The 18444-nt window shown below is 50.6% G+C and overlaps 1 protein-coding gene across 3 annotated transcripts in view; it reads left to right on the top strand.

Moving 5' to 3' along the window:
* LOC134945565 (testis-expressed protein 2-like) overlaps window positions 1-18444 on the top strand; it is a 102592-nt gene that overhangs the window by 37254 nt on the left and 46894 nt on the right. For 2 of the 3 annotated variants that reach the window (XM_063934928.1, XM_063934930.1), the window contains exons 4-7: window positions 3152-3467; window positions 3563-3801; window positions 10694-10840; window positions 16190-16289. In XM_063934928.1, the coding sequence (XP_063790998.1) occupies window positions 3152-3467; window positions 3563-3801; window positions 10694-10840; window positions 16190-16289 (802 nt within the window). The remainder of the gene's footprint in view (window positions 1-3151; window positions 3468-3562; window positions 3802-10693; window positions 10841-16189; window positions 16290-18444) is intronic. The other variant, XM_063934929.1, reaches the window with a different exon arrangement.

The following is an 18444-nucleotide window of genomic DNA, read 5'->3' as shown; positions in this document are numbered from 1 at the left end:
TTGCTGGTACTTGGAGAACCTCAAGTACCAGCATGCGGGGAAATAACGGGCCCGCTGGTACCTGTAATTCTACAACAAAAAAAATACCCAAATAAAAACACAACTCACACACCGTGAAAGTAAAGATTTATTAAAACACACTTACACACTCACACATACTTACCTACATCCCACGCCGGTCACGTCCACTTGTCCAGTAGAATCCAATAGGTGGTTCCTGTAAAAATAAGAGAAAGATTACTTGCCTACATCCCACGTCGGTCACGTCCACTTGTCCAGTAGAATCCAATAGGGTAGGGGTTCCTGCAAAAATGAACATTATACTTACAAACTGAGAGAGAGAGAGAGAGAGAGAGAGAGTGTGTGAGGGCGGGATGTACTAAGCAGTAATATAGCGGTAAAACCTGTTACCGGCCCGATGTCTTTTCCCCGTATGTTCTATTAATCCTCAGCCTACTGCGCTGTCAGTTGCTTCTGCATCTCCTGTTACACGTGACTTCTTCGGCACGGTACCTGCTGTCATAGGTAGCCTATTGTTCCACCACGGGCACCGTATGTACGAGCGTACAGGACCTGTCACCTCCAGGCATATGTGCCATCGTTTAATGATCGGAGGTGATGGGTCCCATACGTTCGTATATACGGTGCCCGCGGTGGACCAATAGGCTACCTATGAGAGCAGGTATCGTGCAGAAGTCACGTGTAACAGGTGCAAGTGACAGCGTGGCAGGCTGGGGGTTAATTCAATACGGGGAAAAGATATTGAGCTAGTAGGACACCCCCCCCCCCCTACCTGCTGCTGGGGAGAGTCGCACGAGACCCCCACACACACACACACACACCTCTACCTGCTGCTGCGCACACACACACCCTACCTGCTGCTGCACACCCCCCCCTCCCCCCTACCTGCTGCTGCTGGACACCCCCCCACACACACCTGCTGCTGCTGGACACACACACACACACACACTACCGCTGCTGCTGCTGCTGGACGACCCCCCCCTACCTGCTGCTGCTGGACACACACACAACACACACAAACACTACCTCTGATGCTGCTGTACCCCCCCGCCCCCACACACACCTGCTGCTGGACGGACACACACACAAACAAACACACACTATCTCTGCTGCTGGACGCCCCCCTACCTGCTGCTGCTGAACACACACACACAACACACACAAACACTACCTCTGATGCTGCTGGACACCCCCCCCCCCCCCCGCCCCCACACACACCTGCTGCTGCTGGACGGACACACACACAAACACACACTACCTCTGCTGCTGGACGTCCCCCCCCCCCCCTACCTGCTGCTGCTGGCTGGACACACAACACACACAAACATTACCTGCTGGGGAGAACCGCACCGGAGGAGAGAGAGACGCTCCGGTCAGCGGGAGGGGGAGAGCCGCACACCACGGCGCTTTGATCAGCAGGAAGACATAGGAGGTCGGGGAAGAGCCGCACTCCCGCCTACCTCCAGCGCCACTCGCCGCCGGGACCCGCCGCCTCCAGCGCCGCATGTGTGGGATTGTGTCAAACAGGCAGAGGTAGCAATTCATGTATATTCACCCTTCCGACGATGCGCTGCGGTGTCTGGGGCTCCTGCAGGGAGGTCATCTCCAGCGGTCCTTCCCAGCGATGCGCGGGGTCCAGCGCTGGGTTCCTTTGCGCATGCGCAGGGTGTTGACCTCCCGGCAGGCCGCAGTGGTTGCTGGGAGGTCGGTGTGCGGAGCCAGCGCGAGGTGCAGAGCAGCGATCAGGGAAGCATTGAGCTTCCCTGCCGTCTCCGCACTACAGTTCAGGTTACGCCATCCAGAGATGGCGAACCTGAACTCCATGGAGAAGCGGAAAGCAGAGCTTTCCGCACCTTCATGAATCGCACTCACCATACAAAGTTATGGTGATGCGATTCAGGCACAGAGCGGGGGTACCACTGGAGAAGTCAGACTTCTCCACGGTAACCCGCTCTGTGAATTGCAGTAGGCAGAGAAAAGCCCTGTTTAACGCAAAACAGGGCTTTTCAATGCTACATGAATAGACCCCTAGGTACCCACATATACAACTAATATATTCCTATACAGCATGTACACATATCACTATACAGCACATTTAACCCTATGCTTACATGGTATACATCACACTACATACAGTACATACAGCCCTGCATGAATCTGGTATACAGCACATATATCCCTACTTACAGCAGGTAAACAGCACACAGATCCCTGTATATACAGAGCAGGTAGAGCACTAAATACAGCACATATAGATTCCTATATACTGCAGGTATATAGATATATATACAGGGATCTGTGGACAATAAATTGAGCTGTAAATTACAGTCACCGAGGAGAGAGACAGAAGTTACAGATAGGGAAGTGGGGAGAGACAGGAGGAGGGAGAGGGACCGTGAAAGAGAGAGAGTGAAAATCACACTCACGGACAGGAGCTCTGGCAGGAGAGGGGGGAGGAGGCGGGGGGAAGATAAGGAAGGCACTCCGCGGCAGACACACGGAGCTCTGCTCCACAGAGGCACAGACAGCAGCACCTGGTAGTTGGCAGCGCTGAGCTATATGTAGTGTGAGAAGGAAGTGCAGGCAGTATAAGCAAGGACACTGGTCTCCAGGAGCTGTCATCTCAGCACATGTAGCGCAGCATCTGAGGATGTACAATGCCTGACTCTAACTGGGCAAAAAGTTCCCAGGAGTCTGTGCGTGAGGAGCGTTTCTCAACCAATCACAGCAGGCCCGTCTGGGATTGGCCAAAGGAGGCTGCACATGCGCAGTATACCAGCGCTATGAACTAGGACAGTCATCGCAGAGAGGGTGAGTTACCGTTCAGCCGCTTCGTCTAGCAGAATCTTAGTAATAGAAGCGGTAACTGCACCCAGAAACACAGCGTTAAGCAGGCGAAGCAGGAGGAGGATTAGCGCAGGGAGCAGAGTACTGTTAGTAACTGGACCCCTTAGTCACAGAATGGCTTCCTTTCGGCCCACAAAATGGCTGCCTCTGCACTGTAGATCAGTAATCTGAAAACGAGTGCAGACAGGTGTTCTGGCGTTTCATTGGTGCAGTTGTATGTGTGAACTATCTCTGTTCTGTTGTGATGCACTCCTGTAACAATGTCCACTTGTGATTGCCATAGGTCTTTCTGTATCCCTTTGGACTGGCAAAGAAGAGACTTTGGAACAAAAAGTATCCGATCTGCATCCAGCTGTGTGAGAGCGAAGATCTAGACCTCCAGACCCTAGAACCCGGAGACAGAGAAATTGAGAGCGTGGAACCTCAGAGGCAGGATACAGAAGACTCCCAGAAGATAACTGGGGAGTGCAAGGCAGGGACATTATATCTGTTTGGCAGAACAGGTAGAGACAAGGAGGAATGGTATCAGCACCTAGTCAGAGCCTCACGTGGGTCCACGGATGGAAAGCAAAATGCCAGCAGAGGTGACAGCAAGACAGGTAAATGATGGCTGATTACTTAGCAACCTTGTCATCACTGGTAGTCAATGGCTGCACTCTCGCTCAGATTCCTCTTCTGTTTCCAACTCACTCAGGGTCCCTGCTAAACCCCCTATCGAGCCCGTGCAGCTGGGGGGGAACCAGCAACAGCAGCGGAGAGAGCACAGAGGACATTCCCTATGTCATCAAACCCAGAGACTTGGCAGGGAAAGTCAGGCAGAAAATCCTCCTGGACTACACAGCCTACATATCCCGCTTCATCCCAGCGGAGAAAAGCAGCCCCATCTCGAGCCCCCAGCAGAGCAATGCCAGCAGCCCCACCCCTGGGAACAAGGTGTGCCCGTACTTACCTATAGTCAGACTTTCAGAAAATACAGTGGTTATTTTACTGATCAAATCCATATGCCTGTATGTGCACAAATAGGGCGAGCCATAGAGCACCATTTGTGCTTTACAAAGAAAAATTAAATAGGCCAAAGTCACAGAAAGGAACAATTTATTTTAACTAGAACAATTATGTGTACAAATATATATATATATATATATATATATATATATATATATATATATATATATATAAAAATCTGACTAAAAATGATATCAAGACAATGGGCGCTGCAACACTGCTTAATCCGGGAATAAAAAATGTTTGCAAAAATATTATGGAACAGCTGGAAATTACAATCAATGGGAAATTAGTAGAAAATTATTTTATTGAACAAAATAAGTTTCTTTCGGTTCCTCAGCTGATATTAGCCCAAGAAAGGTCCTGGCAATGTGTCCGCAGCTCTTCAAATCCACAGCCAGTGGTGGGGTGTTAGGCTGCAAATGTCAACGCGTTTCCCCGACCTGTTGACCGTTTCCTCAGAAGGGTTAAAGCAGTGTGTGTGTGCACGTGCGCTGAGTAGCCATCTAGTGGCAGGGATGTGATGACATCATTACACTGAGGTGGGAGGGGCTTGCAGTTGTTTTTGCCCCACCCACGTGTTGCTTCGAACCATAAGCCTGCTTTAAAACTTACAAATCTGCTTAGTTAGCCAGTAGAGGGCACTACTACTCCCAGATGTGCACAAAAAATTTCTTGACAGGATGACGAAATGTACAAAACTGATTATTATTACAAATATTTTTCTCTTCACTCCCAGACTACAAGTTGACAGTTCTGTGATGTGTGTTTCTAACACACTAACACACATACATTGTATAGCAGTTACATACAGTATAAGCCCAGACTAAAGTTTTTTTCTCTTACGTCCTAGAGGATGCTGGGGACTCCGTAAGGACCATGGGGTATAGACGGGCTCCGCAGGAGATAGGGCACCTAAAAAGAACTTTTACTATGGGTGTGCACTGGCTCCTCCCTGTATGCCCCTCCTCCAGACCTCAGTTAGATCTTGTGCCCAGAGGAGAATGGGTGCACTGCAGAGAGCTCTCCAGAGTTTTCTGTTGAAAAAGAATTTGGTTAGGTTTTTTATTTTCAGGGAGTCCTGTTGGCAACAGGCTCCCTGCATCGTGGGACTGAGGGGAGAGAAGCAGGGCTGGCTTAACGGTTGGGCTCTGTTTCTAAGGCTACTGGACACCATTAGCTCCAGAGGGAGTCGGAACACAGGTCTCACCTGGGGTTCGTCCTGGAGCCGCGCCGCCGTTCTTCTCACAGATGCCGAAGATAGAAGCCGGGTGAGTATGAGAAGGCAGAAGACATCATAGGCGGCAGAAGACATCAGATCTTCATGAGGAAAGGCGCGCAGCGGTAAGCTGCGCGCCATTGCTCCCATTCATACACACAGAGCAGCACTGAAGGGTGAAGGGCGCAGGGGGGGGGGGGGGCGCCCTGGGCAGCAATAAACCTCACATTTGGGCACTGACAAGGTAGATTAGGTTGCTGGGCAGTAATTCTACGATCCCCCGCCATTTTCTATAAAAAAATCACCGGGACCGAAGCCCCTCGTCGGGTGGGCGGAGCTTGATCCCCAGCACTAACCAGCACCATTTTCTCCACAGAAGCTGCATGAGGAAAACGCTGGCTCCCTGGTCTCTCCCCTGCTGAACATTCAGGCTGGAAAAAAGAGGAGGGGGGCATTTTGAGCGCAGTGAGTGGGAATCTGGTCATTTTATATATAAAAGTGCTATCTGGTCATATTTTTCCAGTGTTATTAAGCGCTGGGTGTGTGCTGGCATACTCTCTCTCTGTCTCTCCTAAGGGCCTGGTTGGGGTTTTGTCCCCTTATAGGTTAATCCCTGTGTGTGTGGGGTGTCGGTACGTGGTGTCGACATGTCTGAAGCGGAAGGCTTTTCCAAGGAGGAGGTGGAGCAAATGAGTGGTGTGTCCCCGTCGGTTGTGCTGACTCAGGAATGGATGGACATGTGGCATATGTTGAATGCAAGTGTGGCATCCTTACATAAGAGGCTTGATAAGGCTGAATTAGGTTGGACATCAGGGGGTCAATCCTCGGATTGGACCGACTCACAGGGCCCGTCGGGGTCTCAAAAGCGTCCCTTAACACAAGACACTACTACCGACACGAACTCTGATTCCAGTGTCGACTATGACGAAGTGAAATTGCACCCTAGGGTGACAAAAAGCATTCAGTGTATGATTGTGGCAATAAGGGATGTGTTGCATATTGCGGATGAACCCTCGGTCCCCAACACAAGGGTGCACATGTTTAAGGGAAAGAAACAGATTATACATTTTCCCACATCTCATGAACTAAATGATTTCTTTGAAAAAGCTTGGGAGACTCCGGAAAAGAGACCGCAGATACCCAAAAGAATTTATATGGCATACCCCTTCCCTAAACAGGACAGGGAGCGTTGGGATTCACCTCCAACTGTGGACAAGGCCCTGACGCGCTTGTCCAAGAAAGTGGCGCTACCGTCTCCTGACACAGCTGCCCTTAGGGACCCTGCAGATCGCAGGCAAGAGACTACCTTAAAGTGTATTTATTCTCATACTGGAGCAGTCCTTAGACCGACAATTGCGTCGGCATGGGTGTGTAGCGCGATTTCAGCTTGGACAGATGAGCTGACAGCTGATTTTGATAAGATGGATAAGGATACTATATTCTTAACTCTAGCCCATATTAAAGACGCAGTCTTATTTATGAGGGATGCTCAAAGGGACATTGGTTTGCTGGCTTCTAGGGCCAATGCCATGTCTATCTCTGCGAGAAGATCCTTATGGACTCGCCAATGGACGGGTGATGCAGATTCCAAAAAACATATGGAAGTTCTACCCTATAAGGGAGATGTATTGTTTGGGGATGGGCTGACGGACCTGGTTTCCACAGCTACAGCAGGTAAATCAAACTTTTTACCATTTATTCCCCAACAGCAAAAGAAAGTACCACCCTATCAGATGCAGTCCTTTCGGTCGCACAAGTCCAGAAGAGGTCGGGGATCCTCCTTCCTCGCCAGAGGTAAGGGCAGAGGCAAAAGAGCACCTGCTTCGGCAGGTGCCCAGGAACAAAAGTCCTCCCCGGCTACTCCAAAGCCCACAGCATGACGCTGGGGCTCCCCTGAGGGAGTCCGCACCGGTGGGGGCACGTCTTCGACTTTTCAGCCAGGCCTGGGTCAGCTCAGGCCTGAATCTTTGGGTGTTGGAAATAGTTTCCCAGGGTTACAAACTGGAATTCGAGGAGGTGCCCCCGCGCCGATTTTTCAAATCGGCCCTACCAGCTTCCACATCGGAACGGGATGTAGTCTTAGCTGCAATTCAAACGCTGTGTCTACAGCAAGTAATAATCAGGGTTCCCCTGAACCAGCAGGGAATAGGTTACTACTCAACCCTATTTGTGGTCCCGAAACCGGACGGTTCGGTCAGACCTATTTTGAATCTGAAATCCCTAAACCTGTACATAAAAAGATTCAAATTCAAAATGGAATCACTCAGAGCGATAATAGCCAATATGGAGGAGGGGGAGTTTATGGTGTCTCTGGACATAAAGGATGCGTACCGTCATGTCCCCATATATTCCCCCCATCAGGAAAACCTGAGATTCGCTGTACAGGATTGTCATTACCAATTTCAGACGTTGCCGTTTGGGCTTTCCACGGCCCCGAGGATTTTCACCAAGATAATGGCGGAAATGATGGTGGTCCTGCGCAAGCATGGAGTCACAATTATCCCATACTTGGATGATCTCCTAATAAAAGCGAGATCCAGAGAGAAATTGCTGAGCAGTGTGGCGCTCTCTCTGAGAGTGCTCCAGCAACACGGTTGGATTCTAAATTCTAGATTCTAAATCTACTGAAGTCACAGTTGATTCCGACAACTCGACTAACGTTCCTAGGTATGATACTGGATACGGAACAAATGAAGGTCTTTCTCCCACTGGAGAAAGCCCAGAACATCCAGAACATGGTCAGAGACCTGCTAAAAACGAAAAGGGTGTCAGTTCACCAATGCACTCGAGTTCTGGGAAAAATGGTAGCGGCCTACGAGGCCATTCCCTTCGGAAGGTTCCATGCAAGGACTTTTCAATGGGACCTTCTGGACAAGTGGTCCGGGTCCCATCTGCACTTATATCGGAAAATAACTCTGTCCCCAGGGGCCAGGGTGTCTCTCCTGTGGTGGTTGCAAAGTACTCACCTGCTGGAGGGTCGCAGGTTCGGAATTCAGGATTGGATCCTGGTTACCACGGACGCGAGCCTCCGAGGATGGGGAGCAGTCACACAAGGAAGAAATTTTCAGGGACTGTGGTCAGACCAGGAGTCCTGTCTACACATCAATGTGTTGGAACTCAGGGCCATTTACAACGGCCTTCGACAAGCGGAGAGTCTTCTTCGAAACTTACCGGTTCTGATTCAATCAGACAATGTCACAGCAGTGGCTCATGTGAAGAAGCAGAGTTGCGATGGCGGAAGCCACCAGGATTCTTCGCTGGGCGGAAAATCACGTAAGCGCTCTGTCGGCTGTCTTCATTCCGGGAGTGGACAACTGGGAAGCAGACTTCCTCAGCAGACACGATCTCCATCCAGGAGAGTGGGGACTTCATCAAGAAGTCTTTGCAGACGTAACGCGTCTTTGGGGAACTCCTCAAATAGACATGATGGCGTCACGCCTCAACAAGAAGCTTCGGAAGTATTGTGCCAGGTCTCGGGACCCTCAGGCAGTAGCAGTAGACGCTCTGGTAACACCGTGGGTGTTCAAATCGGTCTACGAGTTTCCTCCTCTTCCTCTCATCACAAAAGTGTTGAGGATCATAAGACGAAGAAGAGTACAGACGATACTCGTTGTCCCACACTGGCCTCGAAGGGCCTGGTACTCGGATCTACAAGAGATGCTTACAGGAGATCCCTGGCCTCTTCCTCTGAGGGAAGACCTGTTGCAACAGGGGCCCTGTGTATTTCAAGACTTACCGCGGTTACGTTTGACGGCATGGCGGTTGAATGCCGAATCCTAGCAAAAAAGGGGATTCCGGAAGAGGTCATCCCTACTTTAATAAAGGCTAGGAAGGAGGTGACGGTAAAGCACTATCACCGTATCTGGCGAAAGTATGTGTCTTGGTGTGAGACCAAGAATGCACCTACGGAAGATTTTCATCTGGGTCGTTTTCTCCACTTCCTACAGACAGGAGTGGATATGGGTCTGAAATTAGGCTCTGTTAAGGTACAGATTTCGGCCCTCTTGTTTTTCTTTCAGAAGGAATTGGCTTCTCTTCCAGAAGTCCAGACGTTTGTAAAGGGAGTGCTGCACATCCAGCCCCCTTTTGTGCCTCCAGTGGCACCATGGGACCTGAACGTGGTGTTGCAGTTCCTAAAATCACACTGTTTGAACCGCTTAACAAGGTTGAGTTGAAATTTCTTACCTGGAAGGTGGTCATGTTGTTGGCCTTAGCATCAGCAAGGCGAGTGTCAGAATTGGCGGCTTTGTCACACAAGAGCCCCTACTTGATTTTTCATGTGGATCGAGCTGAATTGAGGACACGTCCGCAATTTTTGCCTAAAGTGGTTTCTTCATTCCATATGAATCAACCTATTGTGGTGCCTGTGGCTACAGGTGACCTGGAGGATTCCAGATCCCTGGACGTAGTCAGGGCCTTAAAGATTTATGTAGCCAGGACGGCTAGAATTAGGAAAACAGAGGCTCTGTTTGTCATGTATGCTGCTAATAAGATTGGCGCACCTGCTTCGAAGCAGACTATTGTTCGCTGGATCTGTAATACGATTCAACAGGCTCATTCTACGGCTGGATTGCCGGTACCAAATTCGGTTAAGGCCCATTCCACTAGGAAGGTGGGTTCTTCTTGGGCGGCTGCCCGAGGCGTCTCGGCATTACAGCTTTGCAGAGCGGCGACTTGGTCGGGGTCAAACACTTTTGCTAAATTCTACAAGTTTGATACCCTGGCTGATGAGGACCTAGCGTTTGCTCAGTCGGTGCTGCAGAGTCATACGCACTCTCCCGCCCGATTGGATGCTTTGGTATAAACCCCATGGTCCCTACGGAGTCCCCAGCATCCTCTAGGACGTAAGAGAAAATAAGATTTTAAACCTACCGGTAAATCTATTTCTCCTAGTTCGTAGAGGATGCTGGGCGTCCGTCCCAGTGCGGAAACTCTGCATGACTTGTATATAGTTGTTGCTTACATAAGGGTTCTGTTACAGTTGGAATCGGTCTTGGACCGTTACTGTTATTGTTCATACGGTTAAGTGGTTATGTATGATCCAGGTTACATGGTATGATTGGTGTGGGCTGGTATGAATCTTGGCCTTGGATTTCTAAATCCTGCCTTGTATTGTCCATCTCCTCTGGGCACAGTTCTCTAACTGAGGTCTGGAGGAGGGGCTTAGAGGGAGGAGCCAGTGCACACCCATAGTAAAAGTTCTTTTTAGGTGCCCTATCTCCTGCGGAGCCCGTCTATACCCCGTGGTCCTTACGGAGTCCCCAGCATCCTCTACGGACTAGGAGAAATAGATTTACCGGTAGGTTTAAAATCTTATTTTACAACCCAATGTCTTTTTTGTTGCTCTCCTTACTCCTCCATCCCACCACCCATCATTTCCACAGTTCTACGTGTTTCTACCCCATAAATCTTTATAGCAAAAACTAATGTATTCTATCAGTGATAAGATAACAAGCTGGCATTCTTTTGCCCCAGAAATTCTGGTGTCCTGGACATTACGTCTGTGGGGCCTTTTCTCACGTCTGGGCCTGGCTACGTGTTATGTGTGACTAATAAGCAAATGTCTCAAGCCTAATCCAGCATCTCATCTTTATCTCACAGCACCCCGTGGAGTTCTCTCTTTTCAGTAACCCCCACGTCTGCTGGATAAACGCATTCATTGGACGGACATTCTGGGACTTCCTGAGGGAGAAATATTGGGAGGAGATTGTGGCCAATAAAATCCAGAAAAAGCTAACTAAAATCAAGGTGGGATTCTTAGCAGACATAGGGGGAATGCATCAAGCCTTGGAGAGAGATAACATTTTTGCAGCCTACAGATACTGCCTTGTTTATCCACTGAGCCCTGCAAAAAATGTCTCTTGCGCTGGCTGCCCACATTTTAGCAGTATTATAAATGCCCTTTAAAAAAAGAAAATGTGCAGTTGCACCAATGACCAGTAGAAAGCGCTGCAGAGACTTTCAGATAGATGCCTTCCACAGCAGCTTGCAGACTATTCTTGGTATTTACTATATATGTTTATGCAAAAGAACTAGTTAAAAGCCCGTCAAAATGCCGGACACCAGGGCCAGATTATAGTGGGGGAAGGTCGCTACTCACACACGAGCTGCTGGGTTTCTGGAAGTCCTTCTGCTGGGAGCTGGGGCTCTGTCATGCTGAGGGTGTAGCGTTAGCCTTTTAAATATAGATATATATCTATATACAGTATATACAGGGGTTAAAGTGAGCCGGAACGGGCAGAACTGAGTTCCATCGGTTCCATTTGGAGACGGAACGCAGATCCGCCTCCTCTGGCTCACCTAACCCGATATGTGCCCAGCGCCGCAGGGTGATGCCAGGCGCCCGCTGAGATTGTGTTACCAGCGGGCGCCCGGCTCCCTCTCCACATCGCAAGCCGGAGGCAGGAGCTTACTACTGAGCTCCGGCTTCTGGCTTTTGCAGTGTGTGGCGCGCTATGGGAGAGACGTAATGACATCTCTCCCATAGTTCCGAAGAGCGGGCGGCCAGGAAGGAGTGGACAGCAGCGGTCGGACGCAGGAGCGGGGCTTAAGGTGAGTATATTGTGTTTGTTTTTTGTGTGTAAGCGTCACTATTAGAGGGGCCAAAACTAAAAGGGGGCATATCAACTGGGGGCATTTCTACAAGGGGCATAACTAAAGGAAGGCATATCAACTGGGGGCATTTCTGAAAGGGGCATAACTAAAGGGGGCATATCAACTGGGGGCATTTCTACAAGGGGCATAACTAAAGGGGGGCATATCAACTGGGGGAATTTCTACAAGGGGCATAACTAAAGGAGGGCATATCAACTGGGGGCATTTCTGAAAGGGGCATAACTAAAGGGGGCATATCAACTGGGGGCATTTCTGAAAGGGGCATAACTAAAGGGGACATATCAACTGGGGGCATTTCTACAATGGCCATAACTAAAGGGGGGCATATCAACTGGGGGCATTTCTGCAAGCTGCATAACTAAAGGGGGCATATCAACTGGGGGCATTTCTACAAGGGGCATAACTAAAGGAAGGCATATCAACTGGGGGCATTTCTGAAAGGGGCATAACTAAAGGGGGCATATCAACTGGGGGCATTTCTGAAAGGGGCATAACTAAAGGGGACATATCAACTGGGGGCATTTCTACAATGGCCATAACTAAAGGGGGGCATATCAACTGGGGGCATTTCTGCAAGCTGCATAACTAAAGGGGGCATATCAACTGGGGGCATTTCTACAAGGGGCATAACTAAAGGGGGCATATCAACTGGGGCATTTCTACAAGGGGCATAACTAAAGAGGCATATCAACTGGGGGCATTTCTACAAGGGGCATAACTAAAGGAGGGCATATCAACTGGGGGCATAACTAAAAGGGGCAGAACTAAAGGGGGCATATCTACAGGGGGCATAACTATATAAGGACATATCTACAGGGGCCATATCTACAGGGGGCATAACTAAAGGGGGCATATCTACAAGGTGCATAACTAAAGGAGACATATCTACAGGGGTCGTAACTACAGGGGGCATAACTACTGGGGGCAATGCTACATGGGGGCATTACTAATGAGGGCATTGCATAGTGGGCACTTCATAAGGGGCATCACTCCTGGGGACATAAGGGGTACTACTATTGAGGGCACTGTATAAAGGGGCAACAATACTATGGGCTCTACATAAGGGGCACTACAACTGTGGGCATTACCACTACAGTGGACATTGCATAAGGGGCACTACTACAGTGGGCATTGCATAAGGGGCACTACTACTGTGGGCATTGTATAAGGGGTGCTGCTACTGTGGGCATTATGTGTATTAGGGGTGCTACTACTGTGGGCTTTGTGTATAAGGGACACTAATGTGTGCCATAACATGAATAAGGGACATTACTATGTGATATAATGTGAATAAGATTGTGCTACTGTGCAGCGTAATTTGAATTGGGGAAACTATTGGGTGACCACGCCCATTTTTGAGACCACACCCCTTTTTCCCAGCACGCAATCCCTTTACAACTGGGGTGCTCGGGTGGGGGGGGGGGGGGGGGGGGTTGAGTTTCACCACCTCTCCAGGACCACTTTAAGCACTGAGTATATGTATATATATATATATATATATATATATATATACTGTATATCTGTAATGGGCAGGCTATAATGATGTTGCACTATGTACACCAGTATTGGCACATGTAAGCTCACCAGTCCCCGCACAGCTCTTGCCCAGTCTGGGGGTAGGGGACACCAGTAGCCACCAGCAGCTGGCCGGAGGGGTCTGAGCTTGGCCTGTGCAGGGTGCGGGAGGGGCAAGCACAGGACCCCGCCCTTCCCCAGCGCGCAGTATACAGTATATAAGGCAGTTGAGTCGATTATCTGCCTCCTCACACGCATCATCTGCAGCCCCAGCGCTGACCCCTCCTCCTCCCGGTCACCACACGCCTCACCCCACACAGGGTCTCACCCCTTCCTGGCAGACTGATCATCCCACCGGTAAGTGATTCCTCCACTCTGAGTGCTGTGGGACCGTCTGGTGGTTCTTACATCCATTTCCTGTTACTGCTGCTACTTGTTGCCGAGTCCCGGGATAGCAAGTAACCTGGGGTTGTAACATGGTATATGGACGGAGGAGGGGGTGCAGAGTATGCGGTATATAACAGATGCAGTATATGGAGGAGGGATGTGCCCTGTATATAGGTGGCACTATATGGAGGGATACAGGGGTGTATCTACGGGTCTGAGCTCCCCTGGCAAAGTAAGGGACCGGCATCCTTCTCCCCCCCTTCCCCGCACTATGGGGCTGATTCTGACCCGATTGCACGCTGCACTTCCTTGCAGCGGTGCGATCGGGTCTGGAAAGCGCATGCTTGGTGCGATCAACTCGGAATGAGGGCCTATGTTTGTGGAATATGGTGCATTCTGTACGATATCAGTATGATATACCGGGATGCCGGCTGTCAGTATACACAACAACCCCATAATACCTATAAGTATACAAGTACCTTCCACCATATTACCTCTCAGTACACATAGTGGCCACCATGGTATTTATTTCCCCAGTACACACAGCTGGTTAATATCCCAATGGTCGGGATCCCGGTGCACAACATAATGGCGCCAGAATCCCGACACACAATGAAAGGCCGACGCCGGAATCCCAAAAGGGGACAGAACACTGACACCGGAATCGCGTTCGCAGACCAGGTAAGTACTTCACCGGGGATGGGGTGGTTAGGTTCAGGTGATCCCCAGGGAACTTAGGGTTAAGGTGCGGGGGGGGAGAGCAGGGCCGGTTTTCCCGTTACGGCAACTATGCAAGCGCGTACAGCGAAAGCCAACAGAAGGCGCTAGTTGGTTACACTCAGGCAGCGGCTGCAGCCTGCATGACATACAGCAGATCAGAATGGTGACAGCGGGCGCTGTGTAATGGGGGGGGAGCACTTATTAACTGGGCCTAGCGCCCCCTAACTGCGCACAGGCCAGAGGCCTGACATCACCCACAGGCCTAGCGCCCGCCTAACATAGGGGCCAGATGGGGGACCTGGGCCTAATGCCCAGGGTCACCTTATTCCCTAATGGGCCACACTTTGAACTAGAGCCTAATGCCCTCTATTGCAGGCACAGGCCTGATGCCTGATATTGGCCCTGGGCCTAGTGCCTGCCTACTGCGCCCACAGTCCCGTGGCCTGACTGTCCCCACGGGCCTAATGCCTGATCCCTGGTGGTCTAGGGAGGAGGGGTGGGTGACAGGCACCCTCACCAAGGGCCTACCTGTCCGTTGGGAGAGGCACCAGGGGGTTAGCTCTTTCCTTTTCCACCCCTGGTGGCCTCGCCGGTCCTCAGCTTCTGTCTTCTGCCGCTGGCCTGTCCTGACCAGCGGCGCCGTTTCCTCTTTTCTTCATTAAGACGTTGGTGCCTATCTTCTTTCTTCCTCATGGCCTCTTCTGGCCTCTTCTGGAGGGCGCCGTATTTGAAATGCCGCGGGCGGCGCTTCCAGTTGACTGCCGAATCGGTGCCAAGTTTGAAGCGCTGCTACCACTTCCGTGCCGCTGCACGCCGCCGTACTTTGGCAGGCGCTGGGGACAAACACACTGCCCCAGCACCAGCCACCGCCGCACCTTGCAGGGGATGCAGATACACTGCACTCCGCCGCTGCAGCCTCGACATGCCCAGCAATACCGGGCACATCTCCACACATTCAACCGCAGGCACAGCTCACAGAGCAGTGCCCTAATACGGCAGCGGCGCTGTCACATGAAAGAGGGTGTCGGGCCAGGATGGTACCACCGGGCGGCGCCCCCTCCTCAGCAAACGCCCCTGGCGTGTACCATCCTGGCCAATGCGTAGATACGCCCCTGGAGGGGTATGAAGGAGCAGTGTGTATATAGGGGCAGTATACATAGGAGATGTGTGTGTGTGTCCTTGTCCCTCCAGTGGCTGCCGGCGACACCACAGAGGTGAGGAGCAGTGTAAACCATATAACCATAAGTGGAAATCAAACAAAAGGATAGAAAATCCAGTCAATTTTGAATATTAAAGGTTGTTATAAAAGGCAAGTACCACACCAAAAACCTACCCCCCCCCCCTCTCTCTCTCTCTCTCTCTCTCTAGCACCCTCTCTCCATATTCAGCAAGTGTGAAACAGTCAGATCAGTGTTTTTACGTAATTAGCAGCAGGCTGTAACCTCTCCCTGCATAATCACTTTCATTTTCATTAGGTCTGTGTGGCGGTCTCTAGTGGCCGCCGGTGCACATAACAGAGGTGAGGAGCAGTTAGCCTTTTATTGTATAGGATATGGGGTAAATTCACTAAAGTGCATTTAACAAAAGTGAAGGCTTTGCTTTTAAAATAAATAAATCAAATTCTCGCTTTCATTTTTACAATGTACCAGATTGGTGTCTATGGACAACAACTTAGGTTTTGTTAACTAGCACAGGAGTACATTTACCTGTATATGTATTTATTACCCAGATAAACTTTATATATTTATGTGATTTAAAATTGGTTCAGCTAATTGTGTAGATAACGCGCATCACTGATGATGTCAGGCAGTGACAGTGTAAGGGGGAGACAACTCATATACTCTGCATTTTCTCACACAGCTGCCAAACTTTATGAATGAGCTGACACTGACAGACCTGGACATGGGAACCTCTCTGCCCCAGGTTCTCTCTATCTCTACCCCTAGTGTAAATGAGAGAGGTAAGTGTGGTATTACCACTCACATTTCTGTATCACTGTTACTAAACCATGCAAGCCCTCCCCCCGGATGTCGCATTGCATGCATAACACATACATACACACGATGTATTGCAGTTCTGAAACCCAAACACCGACCAGCCAACCTTACCACACACAGGGATGGCGGGATGTGGTAAAAATGAAAATGCGGCCAAAACCCCAAACTTGGACGTTTTCGGACTTCGCCCGCATTTCCCATATGCGCTAAGCACCGGAATGTGATGCATTCTGGGCCTTGGATGTGGCGGCTAGCACCAGCAAAACCCAACAGTCTTATTAAATATGGGCCCAGTCTCAGTCATACAAGTGCCCATTAACGGCATTAAATATGCAAATTAGAAATTAAAGTGATTTTTGTATAAACTACCATGTTACAGATCGAATATATCTCATTCTCTATAGGCTGGGATGGCTTACACTGCTAATGCAGAACAGTGGGAAATGAACATCTACATTCATTTCACAAAATGGCTGCCCCCACTGTATGCATACCTCACAACAGTCCCGCAGTGTCCCGCAGTGGAAGGGGGGAAGGGGGGGGGGGGGGAGTTGGGAGGCCAGCAGCTCACAGAACGTGGCTCGCAATTGTGACATTACCGCTAAGCCACGCCTCCTTTTTACGGGCGGATGCGGCTACGCTATGCTGTGCCAGAGTCCCTCTTCCCAGTGGCGTAACTAGAAATTTTTCTCCCCCAAGCCAAAAAATTCTTCGGCGCAATGTCCGTGATACATTATGCCACACACTGCAATGACCCTGAGACATTATACCACATATCACAATGCCCGTGATATAGTATACCATACACCGTAATGCCTGTGACACATACCGCAATGCCCGTTATACCCTATGCCACACACCGCAATGCCCGTTATACATTATGCCACACTGTAATGCCCCTGAGACATTATACCACATACCACAATGCCCGTGATATAGTATGCCACACACCGTAATGCCTGTGACACATTATGACACACACCGCAATGTCCGTGATACATTATGCCACACACCGTAATGCCCATTACACATTAAGTCCTACAGTAAGGCTTCTAATTACTTTTAAATTACCTGCTCGTTGCCAGGGGTTCATGCTCTTGGTTCCATGCACGGTGCCAGGGGTTTTCATGCTCAGGGTGTCATGCTCGTTGCCAGGGGTTTCATGCACTGGGTGTCATGCTCGTTGCCAGGGGTTTCATGCACTGGGTGTCATGCTCGTTGCTAGGGGGTAGTGCTTGTTGCTAGGGATGTGCTCCCAGTGCCACATATGCCCCCAGTGCCAGATATTCCCCCACAGTGCCAGGTACTCACATGCCCCCAGTGCCAAATATAGCCCCCCCCCCATGTGCCAGGTACACATATACCCCCCCAGTGCCACATATGCCCCCAGTGCCAGATATTCCCCCACAGAGCCAGGTACTCACATGCCCCCAGTACCAAATATAGCCCCCCCCCCATGTGCCAGGTACACATATACCCCCCCCCCAGTGCCACATATGCCCCCAGTGCCAGATATTCCCCCACAGTGCCAGGTACTCACATGCCCCCAGTGCCAAATATACCACCCCCATCATGTGCCAGGTACACATATACCCCCCCAGTGCCACATATGCCCCCAGTGCCAGATATTCCCCCACAGTGCCAGGTACTCACATGCCCCCAGTGCCAAATATAGCCCCCCCCCATGTGCCAGGTACACATATACTCCCCCAGTGCCACATATGCCCCCTCAGTGCCACATATGCTCCCCCTCCCCCGAATATGCTCCCCCCAGTGCCAGTTAAATTTCCCCCCCGCGCTCCCCCGCTGTTTTGTGATGGAGGGACACGGAGGGCACAGCGCGCGCCTCTCCTGTGTCCCTCCTGGGTCTCCGGCGGGTCTGTTAAAGGAAGTGCCGGTTCGTGAGCCAATCAGAGCTCACGAACGGCACGTCATTTATTAGACCCACCGGAGACCCAGGAGGGACACAGGAGAGGTGCGCGCTGTGCCCTCCGTGTCCCTCCATCACAGCAGCGGAGGGTTAGTGAGAGGAGACAGCAGACTGACATGTCAATCTGCGCTAAATCAGTGGCGGCGACCCCGCAGCCCTGCGCCCCAAAGCCACCGCGAGGGCTGCGG

This window comes from Pseudophryne corroboree, chromosome 7, assembly GCF_028390025.1.
Source record: "Pseudophryne corroboree isolate aPseCor3 chromosome 7, aPseCor3.hap2, whole genome shotgun sequence".
NCBI classification, from domain to species: Eukaryota; Metazoa; Chordata; class Amphibia; order Anura; family Myobatrachidae; genus Pseudophryne; species Pseudophryne corroboree.
Note: the sequence above shows the minus strand (reverse complement) of the source record. Positions and strands in the feature narration are given on the sequence as shown.